Below are 22,955 nucleotides of genomic sequence, written 5' to 3' on the forward strand. Positions count from 1 at the left end.
GTCTCTGGCATGCAGGCTCCACGGGGGTGTTTACACTCAGAGCCCGACTTTGTTTTGAAACTTTAGCAGATCCCAGATGCCTCAGCAGTTGGTGCTGGAAAAAAATGTGTCAACAAACATGTCACACACATTTGCAGAGTCAGCTGCCTGGGGAGGCAGAATCTTCACGACAGCACGTGACTTCCCCCAGGGATTCCGATTTGGGGGATGCCCTGCCCCACCTGTCCCTGCCAGGAACCTGGATGCCACACTTTACCCCCTCACCTCTCACCTCTCACCTCTCAGCCAGTCAGAGCCAGTGGCAGCTCTGCATCGTCCATTTGATTTTTCCCAGCAACCCCCTCTCCAACTATTCTTCCCGCCACATCCATTTTCTTCTCCTCCAGACCATCTCCAACTGTGCTGCGCATGGAACCCGTTTCAGGTACCTGCTGCCTCCAGGGCACGTCCCAAACTCCTCCACTTTAAGTACAAAGCTCCTCATGGTCTGCCTCCTGCTTCTTCAGCTTTATTTCTTGGCATTTGTTTATTGGCCAGCTCTTGATTGAACACCTACTGTGTGCTGGTCACTGTGCTGGGATTGGATGGTGAGATCACAGTCTAGGTCACAGCCTGGATCACAGTGCTGACCTTGCTCTGCAGAGGACTGGGCTGGGGTAGGGTGACTGGCACAGTCTTGGAGAAACGGCAGCTGACCGGCAGAGCTCAGCGGGTACACCCCCACATCAGGCTGGGGACCATTGGCTGACATCTGGGTCTTCCAGATTCTCAGCTGGAGATGTGCTCAGGCGGTGGCTGTGGTATTTGACTTATCCTGGGCAGGTTCCCGCCAAGTCATTGAAATCCTGAGAAAGGGCTTAAGACCCTTTGCACCCCAATCACATCACCCTGAGGCCCCCACATCATCACCTCCGGTGACTGGGAAACATGAAGCCGTGTCCCCTGGATCCATGTCTGGGTCCAGTTACTCTGTCTTACGTTGCCCAGGCCACCTCTTTGCCATGCCCACAAGTCATGCAATGATTATTGGGCACCACACGTGCACCTTCCCACTGGAACGAATGCTGAGCACAGTCTGACATGGGGCAGCTGGGATGGAGATGGGCAGTTGGCCTGGTCAGGGAAGAGGCGTGCCATCCGTCTGACCTCCAGGCCTTCCCGCCTGTGTGACTGCCCTTCAAGACCGAGCTCCCCCTCTGTGTGCTGCAGCGTCCCACTGGCTCCTCACAAGCACCCGGGTGGGGGAGAGGGGACCCTCTTCTGGCATCTGAAGGCCCTGAAGCCCAGAATGGCCTGCCTGAGGCATCTGAGCTGCTGAAACCAAAGCCCATTCTCTGCACACTGTGCGTTAGAGCTGCTGAGTCTGAGGGCAAGTGTTCCAGAAACCTGTCCTCATTTGATTCGGCTTCCCAATGTCCCAGATCTCCTCTGTTCCCACTGTCACGCTTTGTCAAACAGGAACATCACCCACACATCTTCCCTGGGCCCAGAGAGGCAGTCAAGCTGCCAGCCAGCCCGCCGTCCCATCTGAGCCGCGCCACCCCCGCCAGGGATGGTGGTTCACCTTGACCCTCAGCTCGTGATGGGCCAGCCAAAGTCCCCGGTTGTACCAGGCAGACTCGTGTCCATCCTTAACATTATCAGGCAGGGCTGCCTGCGGTGTCTGGCAGAGGATGGAATCTGAGGTCAGCAAACCTGGCTTTGAGTTGTGGGTCTGCCCTTTCCTGTCTGTGTGACTTGGGTCAAGTGGCTTGACCTCTCTGGTCCTCAGTTTCCCCAACTCTACAGTGAGAAGGGTTAACTTCCCCCACCTCTTATCCTAGTCCGGAGTGTAAACCTGCCACAATGTCTATTGATGGGAGCCAATTTCCAAACAGCCAGGAAGCTGAACTCTGGGCGCCCCCCGCCCTCCTTGGGTTTCCTCCTATGCAATGATGCCGCCATTTGGATTTGCATGGAGTTAATTACACCAACCCTGTCCAAGAGAGAGGTACCCGAGAAGTCCCCAGATCCCAGGCTCACCCCATCCTCCTTCTTTTTTCAATTAAATCTTGTTATATTAGACTAATTTCTGATTTACAGGCAAGTTGTAAAGACAGTTCCCATCTACCTTTCACCCAGCTTCCCCAATGTTGACACCTCACCTCTCCATGGTACCCTCGTCAAACTAAGAACTTAGCCTTGGTGCATGACGTACGACAGACTTCCTTCCGGTTTCCCCAGTTCTCCCACTACTGTCTGCTCTTGTTCCGGGGTCCAGTCCAGGATGCCACATTGCACTCAGTACCATCCCTTTTTACAACCCCACCGGATTCCTGGGGATCTCACTATCTACCCATGTGCAGACCCCACCCAGACTCTGCCCAGTCCTGCCAGGGGACTGGCTGGGCCTCGAAGGGGCTGGTTCTGCCCTTATTCCATCTGCATTTCCACCCGTGTCTCATCTACAATGGTGGACACATGTCCTTATGCATTTGTCACAACCCATGAAATGTACGAGACCAAGAGTGGACCCTGATGTAAAACTGTCACCTTTTAAACACCGTTTTACTGGCCACGGAACGTCACCCCGAATTAAAGTGGCTTAGCTCACATAACCTCCTGTTGGCATTTAGAAAGTCTCTCCTTTGTGTTGTTATAAATAGCGCTACACGAATAATTAGTAGCGAATAATGGGTAGCCTTCGTCCATGTTTGAAATCGTATGTTCAGAGGAGGCCTGGAAAGGAGGCAGCCGGGTCAGAGTATAAAATAGTGTAAGGCTCTCAACGCACACTAATGCCTCTTGGGGTTGAAACTTCTGCCCTGACCGGTGCCCTGCCAGAACTGGACATTATCTTTCTCTCCACTTTAGGAAAGCATTTGAGGCCAGGCTGGTGGGGAGGTTTGGGAGCGCTGGCCTGGTGTGTGTCTCTAACGCTGGCGCGTGGATACCAGCAACCACGCCCGTGTCTGGAGCCAGCCAGGCGGGGGCTGCTCTTGTTCAAGAGTGAGGCCGCATGAGTGTGGGACTGTCCCTCGGCCAGCGATTGTTTTAAGAAAATGTCGGTCAGCATTTTAACGTGGGGCGATTTCCCACTAAAATCTGTGTTTCCCTTTCCTTTTGAAATGTGGAGGCTCTGGTCGCCTTGGCCTGCGTCCCTGCTCTGCAGTCCCAGGGCTGGGCCGACCCACCCTCGGACAAACAAGCTCTTAGTAACCGCCCTGCCTCCTCCTCTCCCCACGATCAAAAGCGAGTCTGTTTAGCATCAGGCCTGCGCTGTTGATTTCCTTGCAGAGATAAATACTTCTTCTCTCAACCCACATCTATCAAAATTAGGGGGGAGAGGGGTCAACAAAGAGAGTCTAGGTCATTTTCTAACACTGCCTTTCTCATACCCAGCCCATCCTGTTTGTTTAGCCAGCTCCTTCACAAGATTGCTCTCCTAAGCTCTGCTCCATTTAGAAGCTCTAGAGCTGCCGCTGCCCTGTGTCTTTTTTCCATGTTTATTTAATTACAGTCTAACCCATATGCAGCCAAATCCATTCTTTGTAGTGTATAGTCGTATGTGTTTTGTCAAAGGCATAGTCATACAGTCACTGTCAAAATCCAGACACATTTAGCCCTGGATGGGTGGCTCAGTTGGTTGGAGCATCGTCCCATACCCCAAAAGGTGGTGGGTTCAATTCCCAGTCAGGGCACCTACTTAGCTTGTAGGTTTGATCCCTGGCTGGGGCAAGTACCGGAGGCAACTGATTGTTTCTCTCATTGATGTTTCTCTCTCTCCCTCTCTCTCTCTCTTTCTCCCTTCCTCTCCAAAATCAATAAAAACATATCCTCGGGTGAGGATTTTTTTTTAATCCAGACAATTTGCACACCATGTTTATAGCAGCACTATTTGTAAGACCCAAAGAGTGACAGCAGCCCAGTGTCCATTGACGGATGAATGAATACACAGAATGTGGTCTATCCGTACAATGGAATATTATGCAGTCTTGAAAAGGAAGGAAATTCTATCACATGCTACAACATGAATGAACCTGGAGGACATTATGCTAAATGACACAAGCCCATCACAAAAGGACGAATACTGTATGATTCCACTTACATGAGGTCCCTAGAGTTGCCAAATTCATAGACAGAAGTAGAACAGTGGTTGCCAAGGGCTAGGAGAGGAGGGGATGGGGACTTAGTGTCATACAGATACAGAGTTTCAGTTTTGCAAGATAAAACCGGTCTGGAGATGGATGGTGGTGATGGCCACGCAACAGTGTGAACGTACTTAACACTACTGAACTGTACACTTAGAAATGGTCGATATGGTAAATTGTATGTTATGTGGTCTCACCACACTTTTTAAGAATCCAGACGTGGTACAATTCATCCCCCGAACATTCTCCTGAGCCCGTTTGTAGTCAGTCCCACCCACGAGCCCATCTCTGCCCGTCGCTCCTCCTTTTCCAGAATGTCATCTACATAGAGCCTTGCTGTGTGTGACCCTCTGGTTCCAGCTCCTGTCACTCAGCCCTGAGGCTTTGAGATTCTTCCGTGTTCTTCTGGCCCTTGTGTGTGTCCGTCTATTGTTCCTCTTTGTTGCTGAGCAGTAGTCCACAGTGTGTGTGGACCACAGTTTTTGTATCTTTTCCCGGTGGGGGTCGGGGTGGGGGGGTGGGGAGGGCATTGGTGTTGTTTCCAGATTTGGGCAGATACAAACAAAAGCCGCTATAAACATTTGTGCTTATTCAGGACTTTGTGTGGACACAGACTTTCACTTCACTTAGGCCAGTGCTTCCCAACCTTCCTCATGCCACGACCCTTTCATACAGTTCCTCACGTTGTGGTGACCCCCAATTTCATTGTTACAAATTGAACATAGTTAAAGCATAGTGATTAAGCACAAAAATAATATGCAATTATATATGTGTTTTCCGATGGTCCTAGGTGACCCCTGTGAAAGGGTCGTTCCACCCCCAAAGGGGTCGCGACCCACAGGTTGAGAACCGCTGACTTAGGCAAACTCGTAGGTGTGGCCCTGCTGGGTGCGTATGTATTTAACCTGATAAGAAAAGGTCAGACTGCCTCCCAAAGTGGCTGCACCACGTTCCCTTCCCACCAGCGGAAAATGAGCGTTCTAGGTGCTCCACTTCCTTGTCAGTAGTTGTTATTTTCCACTTCTTAATTTTTAGCCATTTTGATGGATTTTTTAATTATAAATTCATAGGAAATTGCAAAAAAAATGGTACAAATAAGTCCCATGTACCCCTTGCCCCGTTCCCCCACAGGTAGCATCTTGTGTAATTATAGTGCTATATCACAACCAAGAAATTGGCACTTCTTTTTAAAACCCAGAGCAATCCTAGTGGATTTCTCTAAAAGTGAAGGGAGTCCAGCCGGCGAGGCTCAGTGGTTGAGCATTGACCTATGAGCCAGGAGGTCATGGTTCGATTCCTGATCTCAGGACACATTCCCGGGTTGCGGGCTTGATCCCCAGTGTGGGGTCTGCAGGAGGCAGCCAATCAATGATCCTCTCTCGTCATTGATGTTTCTGTCTCTCCCTCTCCCTTCCTCTCTGAAATCAATAATAAAAATATATATTTACACATAAAAATAAACAAATAAATAAATAAAAGTGCGGAGAATCCATCATTTCAGGACCGACACAGCGCCATCAGCCTCTGGACCCCATTCCTGTGAGCAGCGAGGTGGGGGTGGGGGGGGGGGCAGGGAGCTGGGTCAGGTCTGAGCATCACTGTCTGTCTCTGGGCCTTTTTGCAGAGCACGTTCGTCAACAGACCTGCCCTGGGAATCCTGCCTCCGGAGAACTTTGTGGAGAAGTTGCAGGAGTCCTTGCTCTCGGTGAGTGGTGAGCCCATGGGGACAACCTCCGCTGCGGGGGCCCACCCCACCCAGGCCCAGGTCCTCCCGCTGCACAGGCAGCTCTGAGCTCCCGGCGGCAGCCCCAGGGGAAGGAAAGGAGTGGGAGCCTTGCAATCAGGATCGGGTGTTTCTATGTCAGTCTTTGTGCTGTTTCTTTCACGAAGAGTATTTTTACTTTTCCTTTGGAAGGAAAGAGGGGATACCTCGTGTGCAGAAAAAAGGGAACTCGGGAAAAATTAATGTTTGTCCCGAGACAGGAGCTTTGCATGCTATGCAACCCTCCTCTATGTTTTGGTGTCAGTTGTTATAACAATTAAAATCATTCCGAACCTCAACTTCTCACCTGCAAAATGTGAGAAGGGGGGTGGCAGTTGCATCAGGAGGATAGACTAGGCTTCTCTTCGCCCTTTTTTCCTCTCTGCCCTCCAGCCTGGGCTTCCCCTCCCCCTGGAAGAGCCGGAGTCCAGTCTCTCAGGCCCCCGGCTCCCAGGATATCCCTGGTTGCATCCCAGCCTCCCTGTGCTTCCCACAGCTCCAGCTGGGGGTGAGGGAGTGGAGAAGGAGCTGAGCCCACAGCTGTTTCTCTGCCTGCAGGTGGCTCCCAAAGGGATGTCCCAGCTCATTACCATGGCCTGCGGCTCCTGCTCCAATGAAAACGCCTTCAAGACCATCTTCATGTGGTACCGGGTAAGGTCTGCGGCCCGAAGACACACACACAAATACACACCACACACACACACACACACACACACACACAGGCTCCCCAGCACCCAGCCACACACTCACCCCTAGTCCTGCTGTTCATCCCAACTGACCAGAGTACTGGACATCAGTGACCACACTCTAATCCAGAGGAGAGGAGGCCCCTGCCTGGTGGGGCTTTCCAAACATGCCGGTGGGGAATGGCTTTGGCACCAACCTTACCTAATGCAGTTACACGGTTTTACCTGGAAGGACTTATCTCAGCAGATCTTAGTGGAAGAGTGATGCACCTTGTGTGTTCATCTATTTATTTCACCACAAGGACAGTGAACAGTCTCAGGCTTCAGTACAGAAGGGCAATGATCATATTGCACATACTCGGGAAGAGTCTGGGGCTTTGACTGGAAATAAAATAACAAACATTCATCCAAGCGTCATAAGGTTTGCAAACCAGAAACACTACTAGATCATACTGAGTGCTCCCAGGAAGGAAGAAGTCTGGGAGCTTTATAGGACAAAGTACCTCCTTGAGAAGAATCAGCTCTGCATTCCAGCCCCTGGGTTGGTCCGGGGTCATAACTGTCAGATGTCTGGCGGCAAGACAATATAACATTTTCTTCTTGAGGTCATTCCGAAGCTTGGATGTACGTCCAGGTGATGATGCACAACAAACACACTGATGTACATACAGGTACTGGCGAGGGACTGCAGGGCTCAAAAGTTTAAGTTCCCACTCTATTCCTCAGTCAACACATAGATCAGCTCTTGAGCGAGCACTCGGGTTGTCTGGCTAACTGTGGGCAAGTGGAATGTGGAAGCCCCTTCTTCCCAGAGCGTCTCTGAGATTTCATTCTGTTCTGTTTTGTCAGAACAAGGAAAGGGGTCGATCGGGTTTCTCCAAAGAGGAGCTGGAGACGTGCATGGTCAACCAGGTAAGTGGAGGGGCTCCTCCTCCTCCAGGAGGGAGCCGCTACAGGCCCCTCAGGGGGACGCTATTCAGTGGACCTTGTCCTCAGTCAGCACAGGCTTCCATGACAAATGCGCTCACAGCTACAGTGTTGAAGTCCAAGATCAAGGTGCCAGCAGACTTGGTTCCCCTGGCAGGCTCTCTTCCTGGCTTGTAGGCAGCTGCCTGCTCACTGTGTCCCCCCATGTCAGGGAGAGAGTCAGTGAGCTCTCTTGTGCCTCATCTTATAAAGACACTAATCCCATCATGGGGACCCCCTCAGCACCTCATCCAACCCTAATACCTCCCCAAGGCCCCGTGTTCAAATACCATCACATTGAGGTTAGGGCTTCGACATATGAATTTGGAGGATAAACATTCAGTCCATAACAAGGGTCCCCAGGCATTGTGCCTCCCCAGTCCATTCCCTTGGTATCAAGGGGAAAGGAGCTCTACCAGATCCAGAACGATAGTTTCCCAATACAACTGCCAGAACTTAACCCATCTGGGGAGGCTTTCTGTATCCTCTAATCCAGCATGTCAACACAAGTGTATGTACAAGGGTATTCACCCCATGGGTGCTTTGTGTAACAATAACCAAAAAGACTGGAAGCCCCTATACACCCAGCAATGGGGGAAGGGGGTTAAGTGTAGGGGTTTCCAAAGGCACCAAGGAGGCCACTGTTGAGCACAGTGGTGGCGGGGACCACAGGAAAACCAAGTAAGAAGGTCCAAGCTCACAGCCAGCCTCAATCAGAGCACGCCTGTCCTTCCCCCTTTCACCTATGGGGCCCCATTATGATTTAGGCAGAAATGTCTGCTGATTAAAAAAGAATCAAAGGCCACTGAACTCAGTTATGCACCGCGTACATCTACAATATCCTGCAGCAAAAAATCGTTAGAAAGGGCTTCTCTTTGCTTGGAAACACCCGTGCTATAATTTAGTGAAAACAGTGGAATATAAATTGTATGGACACTAAATAAATATACAGGAAATTACTACAAGAAATCCTGCTAACGTGTTTATAATGGGATGCCTGTGGCTAGTGAGATTGTTTACTTCCGTTTTTTTTCTTTTGTGCCTTCTTAATTTTTTATTCCTAATCCTGCCTCTTGCTAGCAATAGATCCATACCATTCTCCACATTCATACAAACGTACATAAACGTAAGCTTTTTCTTTTTTCTCCTGGCCATTTTTTAAAATATATTTTTATTGATTTCAGTGAGGAAGAGAGAGAGATAGAAACAATAATGATGAGAGAGAATCATTGATTGGTTGCCTCCTGCACGCTCCACACTGGGGATCAAGCCCGCAACCTGGGCATGTGCCCTTGACCGGAATCAAACCGGGTCTCTTCAGTCCATAGGCCGACGCTCTGTCCCCTGAGCCAAACCAGCTAGAACTCTCCTGGCCATTTTTTTAAAGAAATGGATTGTGGCCTGTCTCTTTCTCATTTGATATCTGTGGGCATCCTAGTCCACCAATATTTTTGCATCTTATTCCTCCTGTTTAATCTGCAGCCAAAAAAAATGTGTGAAGATGTGTATATATTATATTTATACAAAGGAACAAGAAAAATGTTTCCTTACCAATGGGAAATGACAAGACAGTATACTGTAGTTTGTAGGAGGAAGTCTTAGAGCTTTTTCCTGGGGTCTCAGATACCTGGTGGATGTCAGCCAGCCAAAGAACATCCTGTATCAAATTCCCAGAGACTAGGGGCCCCCATGGTTGCCTCTGCAGCATCCTCAGTAGTTTTACCTGAGTCAGCTAGAAACAGGTGTGATTCCTGGCCAGGTGGAGGGTCAGGAAATGGCAGCTGTGCCATCCACTGGGGGCGGGGAGGGGACTGGGAGTTCAGGTGTCCCTCCTGAACACAGGGGCAGCCGCCCTGGGGAGATGGAAAGGCTGGGGTCCTCCCTGCCCAGGCTCCCGCTCTGGCATGCATTCCCTGTGAGGTGCCCCGCTCAGCCTCATGTGGGAGGCACCTGTCTGCACCTGGCCCACCTGGTTGCTGTGGAAGCCAGAGCAGGCTGGAGCAGGGAGAGAGCCTGTAGGAGCTGGAAGAGCCTGCAGACCAGGGTGGAAAATTCAGAAGCCCCAAGCAGCCCGGCAGGTGGTGGCAGGTGATGTAAAGGAGAAGAGCGGGCAGTGAGCCCTGCAGCAGTGCGCTCGCCCAGATGTTAGACTTGGGCTACAGAGTGGGCCCAAATGGTGCAGAACCTAAGAGAAGACAGTTCAGATATATATGTGAAATCTCTTGATTAAAATTCTTTGCATGTGGGCAAAACATCTGTTCCCTGGCTAGAGAAGTGGGGGTCCAGTTTGTGACTTTGGCTTGAGGAGGGTCACCCCGTTCTCCTGATAGACTTTGGTTCTCCCCCACGCTCTCAGGAGAAACCACAGAGCCTCCCACTTCTCACTACCGTGACTAATGACTGCTACTTCTTGTTTCTAGGCCCCTGGCTGCCCCGACTACAGCATCCTCTCCTTCATGGGCGCGTTCCACGGGAGGACCATGGGTAAGGAGGGTCCCCTGGGATCCCGAGTGGCAGTTAGAGTAATAATAGCGGCAATGATATCGACGGCTGCCTTTGATCTCGAGTGGACCGTTTTCCCACCTTGTCTCACTGACACACACTGCTCTGCAGAGGGGGAATTTTTATGGCCACTTTGCAGGTGGGGAAATCGAGGTGCAGCAAGGAGAGAAACATTCAAGGCCATCCAGCGGCAGAGCGAGGATTTGAACCTTTGTCTCTCTGCCTTCAAAGCCTGTGCTTAATCTGTGATGAATGAGAAAGCAACACACATACACATGCACACGCACACACAAACACACACACAGTTCACGGGTTCTGCTTCGGCTTCAGGTTGTTACCGGAACTGGAGTTCTGCAGGCAACAGGCCTCCTGGGCATTTGAGGTCTTGACCTGAAATGCCCATCTGCTTTTTGAAGACTGTTCATTGTACTCCCCCAAACCAACCACTCTCTCCTGTTTTGTGGGGGGTGCAGGTTGCTTAGCGACCACACATTCCAAAGCTATTCACAAGATCGACATCCCTTCGTTCGACTGGCCCATCGCACCGTTCCCACGGCTGAAGTACCCTCTGGAGGAGTTTGTGAAGGAGAACCAGCAAGAAGAGGCCCGCTGCCTAGAAGAGGTAACAGGGGACCTTCCAGACCCGCCCACACCCCATCCCGTACCCTCACCACCCCAAGACCTCGCCTGGAGAAGAGGGACAACGAGCTTACCTGGGCCTGCACGGGTCTCCCTGGGAGGGACATAGGGACCGAGAGGCCCCCATCCCCACCCCTACCCTCTCTGTGCAACCACTGTTTGGATTTCTATCACTGTAGATGAGTTTGGCCTCAGCTTTTTTAAAAAATATGTTTTTATTGATTTTTAGAGAGAGAGGAAGGGAGAGGGATGAAGAGATAGAAACATCGATGAGAGAGAAACATCATTGATCAGCTGCCTCCTGCATGCCTCCCACTGGGGATCAAGCCCGCAACCCGGCATGTGCCCTGACTGGGAATCGAACTGGTAACCTCTTGGTTCCTGGGTCAACACTCAATTTCTGAGCCACGCCAGCCGGGCCTCAGCTTTTTAAACAAGTTTTCATCCCAGGTTCTGCAGAGAAAGGGCTCTCCTACCAATAATAATAATATAACAGCAACAACAATAGATTCTGTCAGCATGCCCATTGCTCAGATCGGGAAGTGAGGCTTCAGAAAGTTAAATAATTTGCTGCAGGTTAGCAGTCTGTATCCCAGTCCTCAGCAGGCTGGCCCAGTACTCAGTAGGACACATCCCCTCCACATGTGTGGCTCTGAGTGGTATCGCAGTCTTCACCGGAACTGCACACAAATGCATTTTCAACATAACTTCCAGGGGGGAGGCATGGGACCCCACATGCCCATCCGTGGGTGCTGCTCAGGAGCCCCCACGAGCCACTGTCCCTTCCCGCTGTGGAATCCAGGTGGAGGATCTGATCGTGAAATATCGGAAAAAGAAGAGGACGGTGGCCGGGATCATCGTGGAGCCCATCCAGTCGGAGGGTGGAGACAACCACGCGTCCGACGACTTCTTCCGGAAGCTGAGAGACATCTCCAGGAAGGTCAGTGCGCGGGCCCAGGTTGGACGGGGCCACAGGCCATTTCCAGCCGGTTTCCCAGAGCAAAGGGTAGCTTTGGGGCCTTGTAAACGTCCAGGTGTTCAGAGGCTGCCTGTTGGCCTCACCGTAGAGAATCTGAGGGCAGGGAAAGGTCAGGGAATTCTTCCCTGAAATCGTTTTGCAAGGCCAGCATCTGTCCGGCCTGCCCTCTTGGTCAGAGGCTTTCGTCATCAACAGATTCCAGGGAAGGCTGCAGCCTCCACCCTTTTCTTCCTAGAGACCCCACCTCACCCTTCTGCCCAGCGTGGCCCACATTCAACAGAGGCAACATGAACAGACTTTGTGTGAATACCATGCTTATTTTAATGCCCTGGATGGACAAACGGCACATCCAACCAGCAAGTTCACAGATGAAGGTTAAATGCCAAGGCTCGACTTAAACACAAACACTAAATCACAGTCCTGGTGATGACAGCTGTTAGGGAAACAGGGCTGGCCTTGCTGCCGGGCCACGTCTCCTGAGAGGGTCGGCTTGCTCAGGGACTGCAGCCAAGTGAGATGCTGCCACGCCTTGGTCAGGGGATTCCATGTTCTGGTTAGTTCCAGCTCGGCAGCTGGAGGAACCCTGCAGACACAGCTCTGCTGGAACTGCCCACTTAAGCTGTTGTTTAGTTTTTCCAAGAACATGGCCGTGGCTTGCACTTCAGAAAGCAAGCCCTCTCTGGCTGGATGAGGGGGCCGGAGGTTGGTCGATTGTGGGGGGTGTTTATTTCCCCTCCTCTCTCTCCAGCATGGCTGTGCCTTCTTGGTGGATGAGGTCCAGACAGGAGGGGGCTGCACCGGCAAGTTCTGGGCCCACGAGCACTGGGGCTTGGATGACCCTGCAGACGTGATGACCTTCAGCAAGAAGATGATGACCGGGGGCTTCTTCCACAGGGAGGAGCTCAGGCCCAATGCTGTGAGTGCCCGCACCTCCCTCTCCCCACCCCACCCCTCCCCCCCATACCCCTCTCTCCTTCCAGGGCAGGGAGGGAGGTGGCATTCCTTTCTCAGGGCTGCTCCTTTCTCACAAACCTGGAACGGAGCGGACACTGACTGTGCCACAGAAGCTTTCTAAGGCCTAATTCTTACCGATTTAATCCGCCAGTGATTATGATCACCCTGCTCTCTCCGCCGGGCTGGCTGCCTATCAGTTCACTGTCAGTGTTCTAAATTTTGTGTTAGTAACTGCTGTGAACTGAGCATTCACTCTGTGCCTGACCCAGGTCTAAGCACACTTCATGTACTTTTAATCCTTACAACAATCTAACTAAGTGGGTGTTATTTTTCTCTCCCATTTTACTAATGAGGAATCGGGCACAGGTGGGTTAAGTAAGTTGCCCAAGATCACACAGCCCATTAAGGGATAAAGTCAGGACTCAGACCCAGAGCCCTGCTCTTAACTACTACACTGTACTACCACGTGTAAATATGGATTCACACACACACACACACACACACACACACACACACACACAGTTATCAGGACCTTAGGATCCTTCCTTCCACCACTCCTGCATCGAGGATGCCTCATGCTCCAAAATGGCTCTGAAGCTCCAGCCATCACATCCCAATTCCATGCAGTAGAGAGGAGAACGGAGGGAAGCACACAGTGTCCCTCTCTTTATCCTTAGTGGCCTTCCCAGAACTCCCACAACACTTCTCTCTCTAACACTCTGACTCAGATCTGGTCACATGGCCACTCCTAACTGCAGGAGAGGCTGGGAAGCATGTTCTATATTGGCTGCGCTGACACCCTGAATAATTCATTGGGGAATAAACTGGGTGGTCTTTGAGGGCCAGACTGCCATCAATCCACTCTTGAGTCCACTACCTATGAGCTATATCTTTTCTGGGCAAATCACTTAACCTCTCAGAACCTCAGCTTCCTCCTCTATAAAATGAAGATTACATTAGGGGCCAACTATCTTGATTTCCCCAGGACTGAGGGATTTCCCTGCACGCAGAGGAGTTGGCCCCCCTGATTAGTTACACTGATAGCCATACCTCCCCATTGAGTGGTTGTTGTGGAAAGAATTCAATGAGACAGTATGTGTTATCCTCCCCGGCCCTTAGTGGGTGCTCGCTGGGTTAATTGCTCTCTTCTTACATGGGGACAAGGTGTCCGGGGGAAGTGGCCCCTGAGGCTGTGCCCATGTGTGAACCTTTCCAACCCCCTGCCTCGTTCCAGCCGTACCGGATCTTTAACACCTGGCTGGGGGACCCGTGCAAGAACCTGCTGCTGGCCGAGGTCATCAATGTCATCAAGCGGGAGGACCTGCTGAAAAACGCAACCCATGCCGGGAAGGCCCTGCTCACGGGGCTGCTGGACCTCCAGGTACCCGTCCAGCGCGGCCCCACCCCAGCTCTCCCAGGACCCCACAGGCTCCCCACGCCCCAGGGCAGCATCTGAGCCCTTCCTCATGACATCCCACCCGCTCCTTGGCAGGTGCAGAGGCAGGAGCTCCAGACACCACCCCGGCGCCAGGCAGGGTGCCAGATTTAGCCAATTACACGGGATGCCAGTTTCATTTGAAAAACGGCAACTCTTCTTTAGCATAAAAGTATACCCTATGCAACATTTAGGACCTACTTATACTAAAAGTTGTAAGTTGTTTATCTGAAATTCAAATGTAACAGGGCATCCTGCATTTTACCTGGCAACCCTAACTCAGAACAATTCAAACTTGAGAAAAAATGATTATCCTCGCTTTCTGTATGAGAGCAAGGAGGTTTGGAAGGTGAGCAGCAGCAAAGAAGCCAGATCTTAAACTCAGATCTGCCCATTGCAAAGACTCTGAAGTGTGGCTGTTAAGACAAGAATTCCTTTTTCTTTTGGGGGCGGATTTGCATTTAAACTGAGGTTGGGCAGGAGCAGGCGCTAGGAAAAGCCTCTGCAATGGATCAGGCCCTTCCTTCCTCTGGGGGTGCTCCTTCCCTGTCCCCCCATGGGGCAGGAGAAGTGGCCGGTGTCCTTTATCACCCTGGTTGATACCTGGGCCCTGCGTACAGATGTGGACGCAGCCAGGGCCCCACCTGGTGGGGACCTGGCAGTTCTGGGCTGTCATGAACACGGCTGCTCCCTGTGCCGGCCTGAGAACAGGGTTTCCCAAAGTGGTGTCAACTAATGGTCCATGGCCCCAACAGGAATCCCCAATTTGGGGTGCCGGTGAAAAAGGAAATTTCATTCAGTGCAATTGTGATACAGCACAGCTGCGAGACAGCCCTGGAACCAGGCCCCTCTCCAGCTAGCGAGCTCTGCTCTGCTCGAGTCAATGCCAGAGTGTTCTGGCCCATGCTGGCCAGCTGGAGAAACAGTCTTCAGTCCTCCACAGAAAGGGAAGAAAAGTGTGCTCCCAAAGCCAGAGGGGTCTGGCTTATATAGTCAGAAGTCCCTACCCCTGGTCCCTGATTGGTCTGTCCTAATGCAAATGAGGACTCCAAATCCTCGAAGTTTGATTGGTCCAAAAGGCATTGTCCTGATTGGTCAGAATAGAGCCATTCTTGTTGGTTGGAGCTGTGTAGCTCCAATTGGATGAGGAAGCCCTCATTCTATTGGTTGAAATAGGACTCCGGGAACTCCTTTGTATGGGCTGGCTCAGATGGCAGGAACACAGGGCAGGCGGGTAGTTCATTGCAGAGGCAGGTAGTTCAGTACAGGCTTCTCCCTGAAGTGCTCCTTACATGAGAAGCCCCTTTGCAGAAATGGCTGCTGCTGTGAGGGTTTTGTTTGTTTGGTTGGTTGGTTGTGTTATGTGTTTTTTCATTTGAGCCCAGTTAGCCACCAGACGACCTTTTTCTCGGGGTCCACAGTGGGTTCCATATGAAGGATGATACCACAAAAAAGGCTTCCATGGAACCATTCCAGAGCCAAGACTAACATCTCACTTTTAGGAGCCCTGAGCTGGCTCATTTAAAGGGACAGGAGCACCCTGGCTGGTGTGGCTCAGTTGGGTGCTGGTTCAATTCCTGGTCAGGGCACATGCCCAGGTGGCGAGCTAGATCCCCAATCCCTGGTAGGGGGCATGCAGGAGGCAGCTGATGGATGTTACACACATCAATGTTTCTCTCTTCTCCCTTCTTCAGTAAACTATTTTTTAAAAAATAAATTTTAAAAAATAAATAATAATAATATAATAAATAAAGGCATGGGAGCAGTTAGGCATCCTTATCAGGGTCTTATAAAGCTATAGGCAAGAAATAGATAAGATGACAGGGATGCCCTAAAATAATGAACTAGGAAAGTGGGTGAGACAAAAGGATGCCTGTAGATATGAAGGCCTAGAGGCAACAAGCAAAGCCATACAGTGAGGAGGGGGTAGGGATTTCCACTCCTGCATTAATTAATCAAACAGTTACTATGCCCTAGGGTGAGAGAGAGAGAGAGAGAGAGAGCCACAAAGTGGCCCCCAAATGGATGAGACCTTGTTCCCGCCTCCACACTCTGATGGGAGAGGAGAGTGTTGAAATCGCTGGCTTCCCGCCGGTCAGCAGTGCAGGGTGAATAGAGCTGGTGCTGGAGTGACTTCTGTGCCTCGTTTCCTCACCTGTGGAGACCAGAGGGTCCTGCACCCGTGGAGTGGGGATTCAGGATCATGCGTGTAAGCGCCGAGCAGAGATCCCCGCACATGTACGGGGCCTTCGTTATCCCCGGAATATGACTTTCTTTCCAGTTCCTGAAAGGGGCTGTAACAAAATGGCACTTGTCCCCCACCTCTATCCCCGGTTCCTGAAATTATGTTGGGTTATCCAAGGCCCATTTGCTGCCCTTCACATGAACGATGGATGGTGGGCGAACCCCACTTCCTTATAAGGAATAAGATTCTTTCTTCTGGGTGACCGTACTTGCTTCCTGGGGCTGTGTGAACAAATTACCACAAACTGGTGGCTTCAAACTAGACTTTGTTTTCATCCTCTGGAAGCCAAAAGCCTGAAGTCGGGATACAGGCAGCACGGATTCCTGGAGGCGCTGAGGGAGAACCCGTCCCAGGCCTCTGCGCGCATCTCGTGGTTGTGGCAACCCGTGGTGTTCCTGGCTGGCAGCTGCATCCCTCTCACCTCTCTTCTGTTCTCACGTGGCGTTCTCTCCTCTCTCTGTGTGTGTGACCAAACGTCCCTCGTCTGATAAAGATGCCAATCATTGGATGTCAGGCCCACCCTAATCCAGTGGGACCTCACCTTCACCTCATTACACCAGCAAAGACCCTGTTTGCAAACAAGGTCACATTCCCAAGTTCTTAAGTCAACATAAACTTGGGGAGGGGCCCATATTCACCCCATTACAACTCCCAGCCTCAAAGCCTTGAGTGAGGGTGAGCCCTTTTGCTTAGAAGAATCAATCTCCACTTTTCTAGAAGAATTTCTAATAAATAAAGATGGCTGGTATCCAAGTGCCAGGCTTTAAACCTCATCTCACTAAATTCTTACCACGGCACGTTGGGTCAATAGCAGTCATACCCATCAGTTTACCGAAGAGGACACTGAGGCTCCAGCCACATAAATGATGTGGCCAAGGCTGAACAGTGAGAAAGGGTCAAGCCGGGTTTGAACCCAGAACTGGATGTCTCTGGAGCCAGAGCTCCAAACCCCACAGTGGCCCTGTCAGTCCACGCAGAGGCCCAAGGGCTGGACCCTGGAGGAGGAGCATTTGAGGAACCACAGTCACGGAACCGGCTGGCACACAGGTGACAGGCGTTGATGCCAGCCTTGTTTCCCCTACTGCAGGCCCGGTACCCCCAATTCATCAGCAGAGTGAGAGGACGAGGCACCTTCTGCTCCTTCGACGCTCCAGATGAACCCACACGGAATAAACTCATTTCTATAGCCAGAAGCAAAGGTAAGCAGGCCAGAGGGGAAGCCGGGCTTCGTCGGTGCCCAGGTCACCCTGGTATGGGGCAGGTGGTACACAGGACTAACAGTACTCTGCACGTTATTCATTCACCAAGTATTCACTGAGAAGACCGACACCAACCCTGGAGTCATGATGTAATGAACATGACTATAAGGGTCCCTCCCTTCAAGGAGCTTATAGTCTAGCAAGAAGGGTGGCATGAAAGAATTAAATTCTTACCACAACCAACCAGAAACAACCAATTGTATTTATAAATCCTAGGAAAGAGGAAAGGGGCCTAAGAGAGTGAATAGCTGGGGAAAATGTCCAGAAAATCCAGGAAGGCTTCCTTGAGGAAGTGGCAATTTACCTGAAGCCTTGACGGATAGAAGGATTGGCCCAGTGAAGAAAGTCAGGAAGAGCATTCCGGGCAGAGGGGTGGACATGTACAATTAGCTGAGGTAGGATGGAGCCGGAGAAACCAAAAGAATGGGAGATGGTCAGGGTCCAATAGGCTAGAGGGAACGAAGCCGGGGAGAGGCTGCCAGGCCGCATCACGTCAGTCTGTGGACCAGGTTCAAGATTCTGGACTTTTTCCTAAGAGCCATGGGAGGCCATACGAGAGTTTTAAGCAGGGGGATATAGTGGTGAGATGAGAGCACCTACTATGTGTCGAGCATGGTGTCTTTCACTTGTACCATCACACGGAACCCCTGCACCAGCCCCGAAGGGCAGGATGATTTGCCTCCTCTTTAAAGGAGAAAGCTCAGTTTCAGAGACACTAAGCAATGGAGACAAGGACACCCAGCATGTCAATGTGAAGCTGCCCTTTAAAATAAGCAGGTCTGTCCCTCCTCGGTGACAGCTCTGCCCACACGCCTGCTTCCGACCTGCCTCGCTTTCTCTGATGTACTTATTTCCTTTCTCCACTTCACCGTGAGTCCCGGGAAGGCAAGGACTGACCTCAGCATTTCTCTATCTTCAGAGCCAGTTCAGGGGCAGCAGAGCAGGCATTCAAAGTGGGAGGGAGGGAGGGATGGAGGGAAGGGTAGCCGGAAGCCCGGATGGAAAGAATGGCTTGGGGGTTCCCTGTGTGTAAGCAAGCACCCTCCTGGCTCTCACAGCCGGGTACTCTGAGCCCAAGCTCCTAACCGACCTCTTGCCACTTCTTTCAGGTGTGGTGTTGGGAGGCTGTGGTGACAAATCCATCCGCTTCCGTCCCACTCTGGTCTTCAGGGATCACCACGCACACCTGTTCCTCAATATTTTCAGCGACATCTTAGCCGACTTCAAGTAAAGAAGCCATTTCCACTATGCTCTGAGAAAGCCCTGATCTCAGCAGTTGTCAAATTGATTAGTTTGCCTAATTCATTTTTCACTTAAAGTATCCGAGGTGAATGCATAAGCTGAAAGGTGGTGTGTGGGAGGGGATGGTTTTGGTGGCTGGGGGGAGGGGAGAGGATGGAGGGACAGGTTTTGGTTTTCCTCCCTGCAGAGCCAAGGGTGCCCATCAGATTAAGCCCAGAAATTCTGCTTGAACCCTGGACAGAGTCTTAGGAAGGGCCGTGAGGGTCCTGGCCATATATCTGCCCACCCTTGACCCCAACAACGTCTTTGAAGCCAGTCAGGGGATGCTCCAGGGACTGGTGGCTGGGACTCCTGGGTTCCAGTCCCTCTCAAGTGCCATATTCTGTGATCAAGGACGCTGCTCCCTCCCCCTGTGCAGCAAACATGCTTGCCCCTCACCCAACCCCTGGAGCCCTGAGCGAGGCTGGCACAGTTCAGTGGAGGACAGGACAGTCACATGAAGGCAGGATTGTAGGGACATGAGGACTGAGCCGGGGGTGGCGGGGGGGGGGGGGCGCAGCTTTGGGCCACTCCTCCCAGGGCATCTGTGGATTCCTGTCCTGGACTGGGCTTTGGCGACTCCCTGGGTGGCATCCTGGATGGTCCTTACTTGCTTCCTTCATTCCCCCAAGCTCTCCCCCCTGTTACATGTGAACCGAGGCCCCAGGACACAAACCTGCAGCCTGAGCAGGGGGCACCCGGGGACACCCATGAGCTGCCAGGCAGAAGCACCAACCAGCCTCCAGGACCCGGAGCCCAGGGCCTGGGGCAAGGCACTGCCTCCTGTCTCCCAGGCCCCGGGGGCAGCTGCCTTTTGGACCCTCACCCCAAGGCTCTTTCCCGCTTTGGCTCATCCACCTTTGCTCCACCGGCAGTTGTGGCACAGGCAGCCCGTTGCTCAAGTAGGTTTCTCCTCGAGGGGAGCGTCATGAACCCACGGCGCCTGGGCTCCGCACAGGGAAACAGGCTGTGGTTCAGGCGGTGTCCTTGTCCCTCCCGCTCCAAACCAGGGTTTTCCTGACACGTATGGGGTCCCAGGCACACGGTCCTAATAGCTTGACTGCACTGTGGCTGGGGCTCAGGGGACTCGGCTGAGGCTAGGCATTCTGGGAACTGACTGTTCACCGGCGCCTATAAAGAGCACCTGGTGGACCTAGACCAATGAGGGGCGGTCTCGTGGGGAGAGGGAGACAGTCTGCCTAGTATCCTCTGTCCCAAAGGAAGCCACTTTTCCCCGATGGTTTGGGAAGACAGGCACAGCCAGGTTCTCCTCTCAGCACTTTGCTCTTCTAATAACTAACCATCCGGAGACTTGGTCAGCAACTGTCTTACAGACGCGACAGACCCGTGAGTTCCGGTTCACTTCGAATTCTTGCAGTTAGTGCTAATCCATTGCTTTAAAGAAGGAGTTCTCCCGCGTTTAAGGCCATTTACGCTGCCGGCTAAATGGAGATGTATGCCCACCCCCCTCTGTGAGGTTTCACTCGTTTGTAGATTTGTTTATTCAATCATTCATTCATGAGACTTGCATTAAATACCTGCTCTGTCCCAGGCCCAGTTCTAAGTACTAGGATTACAAATAAAGCATGGTCCCGGCCCTTAAGGGACTCACATCCCATAGTGGAAAACAGACTTTTAAACCGGTAATTAAAGCAGAGTGGCAAGTGCTGTAACAGAGGTATGTAGAGGAGCATCTGGAAATGGAAGGGGAGGGCCCCAGTCCGTCTAAGGGTCAGCAGAGGTTTCAAGGAGAAAGTAATGTTTGAGCAGGGTTTTGCAGAGTGAGCAGGAGTTCACCAAAAAGCAAGGCAAGGAACAGTGTTGCAGAACGGGAACAGCATGTGCAGAGACCTACCAGTTCACAGTCCCACACCTTTCACTGGGGATCCAGATTCCACAGGCAGTAGCCCAGGATCCAAGACCTTACTGAACAAGAAAAATGCATACCAAACCACAATTCATTTTTTGGCACGAGTGTGATTTGTCCTGAGAACTTCAGCACTGGATGCAAACCTACAATAAGATTCCCAGAGTCCAGAAGGTTTTTGAGCTAAGGCACAGTCAGAAACTTGCCTCTCCTTGGTGGAGAGAGTGGCTTCAGTATTATGTTCTCTTCCCAGAGGGCATTGACAGAAAAATGAAACTACTTTATCTAGAAAGTCATTTCCAGACTTATCTACCGCTTACCAAGGGAAGTTATTTTCATAAAACTTTTTAAGCCATTTATCGAGTTCTTGTTGGCTCAGGGCCTAAAGAGTTCCAGAGACATCTGCTTTTGGGGGTGGGGAGATGGGTGGAAGGATTTCAAGGAAAAGAATTCCCGGCAGAGCCCGAGATGGTAGGAACCTGGGGGAGGTTGTGAAAACTCAGGGTGGAGGTGCAGTGGACAGGTTTCCAGGTAGGGCAGGGCCCAGGGAGAAGGACTTCTGTGGCCGAGGGGCTGGGAAGGGTCCATCTTACATCAGTGCCATAGAGTTTAGTAAGTGTCCCTAGCAAATCTCGTCACTTTTACAGAAAACAAGGTCCAGTAATAGCAAGTCTTAGTACATCCTCCTTTTTATTATAAATGGGCATTTTTTTATAATTTTTACTGACACTCAGTAACCATGCAAAATTGTGCACATTTAGTATATCTGTACGTAGCTAGCTAGCTAGCTATTAGCTCATGGTACCATAGCTAGGGAGCATCGCCGACCTGCGCATACAAAGTGATCTTGTTTACAGTATTCTGTTGACAGTGCCAATAAATGATAAAGAAATTAACATGTCACAATGTAACTGACGACCATATGCACAATTCCATTCATTAAATGTTTCCTGTGTTGATCAGTCTTGTTAAATTTAAAAAAATATATTTATAATGGAAACATCAGAGTAAATGTGGCCTTTTTGTTTGGAAATGGTTTCAAGTAATTATTTGGCAAGTACTTTTTTAAAAAATGATTTGAGGGAGAGGGAGAGAAATACATCAATGTGAGAGAGATACATCGATCAGTTGCCTCCCACATGTGCTCCAGCTGGGGACTGAACTTGAAACCTGGGTACATGCCCTGACCGGAAATCAAACTTGTGAGCCTCTGGTGCATGGGACAACGCTCCAGCCAAGTGAGCCACGCTGGCCAGGGCTTGGCAAGTACTTATTAAGCACCTATTATATACCTCTCAGGGAACATTCTACTGTATAAGTCTGCACTGGATTTGGGAAGCACTGTGAGGCCATTAATGTCAGGGTCCATCAAGGACAGACCAGGCGATAGGGATGGACAAGGTGTGGTCCTTGCCCTCAGCTCACCTTCTAGTGAGGCAAAGGTCACAGCAACCCAGCGTAAGGCCTGGGGTACAGGAAGACCCTAGATGCTGTCCATGCACAAAGGACAGACCCTAAGTTGGGGTGGAATCGGGGCTCTTGAGCTTCCTCTTCAAGGCTGAGCAGGAACTGCCCCAGGACTCAGAGGAGGGGAAGCATTCCAGATCCAGAGAAGAGCTCACTGCAGGCACAAAGGTAAAGTGAAGCAGAGGCGCTTCTATGTTGTGCAGCATCACCGGGTCACAAAGGGAGGGATGCAGGACAGTCCGGAGACGAGGCCAGAGAATGGGCAGGGCCCAGACCAGAGGGCCTCTGTGCTATGCTGAGGGGTGGGGCCTTCCACGCAGTGACGGAGCCGCTGCAGGTCTGGAGCAGGGGGATATTCCAACGTGCATTTTTGGAAGACTTTCCTGCTTGTTCACCGTGACAGACAGCGTGGGGAGACTGGCCAGGGCCCTGTCGCAATCAAGAGGACCTGGTGGTCTAATAGGACAATAATGGGATGGATGGAGGGGGAAAGAAGCACAGAATCCAAAACACACAGGACGGTGACTCTCAACACTGGATGCACTTCAGAGTCACCCTAAAGAGCTGCTCAAACAACCCTAATGCTTGGGCCCCACCCAGACCAAATACATCCGATGCTCTCCAGGCGGATTGGGAGTTAAGCTGATGACTGACTGACTGGAATTGATGGGAGGCCGAGAGAGAGGCTTAGGAAGCACCTGTGAGCTGGATCTGCACCCTCCTGGTGTCCTGACCTGGAGGCAGGGCGGGTGGGCTGTCTCTCTTCCGCTCCCAGCTGTCTCC

At 51.4% G+C, this 22,955-nt stretch overlaps 1 protein-coding gene across 1 annotated transcript in view; it reads left to right on the forward strand.

Moving 5' to 3' along the window:
* ABAT (4-aminobutyrate aminotransferase) overlaps positions 1-21,705 on the forward strand; it is a 52,925-nt gene extending 31,220 nt beyond the window's left edge. Inside the window, exons 7-16 of the mRNA XM_006763586.2 lie at positions 5,755-5,835; positions 6,451-6,543; positions 7,428-7,490; positions 9,965-10,028; positions 10,520-10,668; positions 11,488-11,625; positions 12,413-12,580; positions 13,853-13,999; positions 17,386-17,497; positions 18,667-21,705. Coding sequence (XP_006763649.1) covers positions 5,755-5,835; positions 6,451-6,543; positions 7,428-7,490; positions 9,965-10,028; positions 10,520-10,668; positions 11,488-11,625; positions 12,413-12,580; positions 13,853-13,999; positions 17,386-17,497; positions 18,667-18,788 — 1,137 coding nt within the window. The 3' untranslated portion in view covers positions 18,789-21,705. The remainder of the gene's footprint in view (positions 1-5,754; positions 5,836-6,450; positions 6,544-7,427; positions 7,491-9,964; positions 10,029-10,519; positions 10,669-11,487; positions 11,626-12,412; positions 12,581-13,852; positions 14,000-17,385; positions 17,498-18,666) is intronic.
* The last annotated feature ends 1,250 nt before the right edge of the window (positions 21,706-22,955 follow it).

The sequence above is a fragment of the Myotis davidii genome, unplaced genomic scaffold, assembly GCF_000327345.1.
Source record: "Myotis davidii unplaced genomic scaffold, ASM32734v1 scaffold639, whole genome shotgun sequence".
NCBI lineage: Eukaryota > Metazoa > Chordata > Mammalia > Chiroptera > Vespertilionidae > Myotis > Myotis davidii.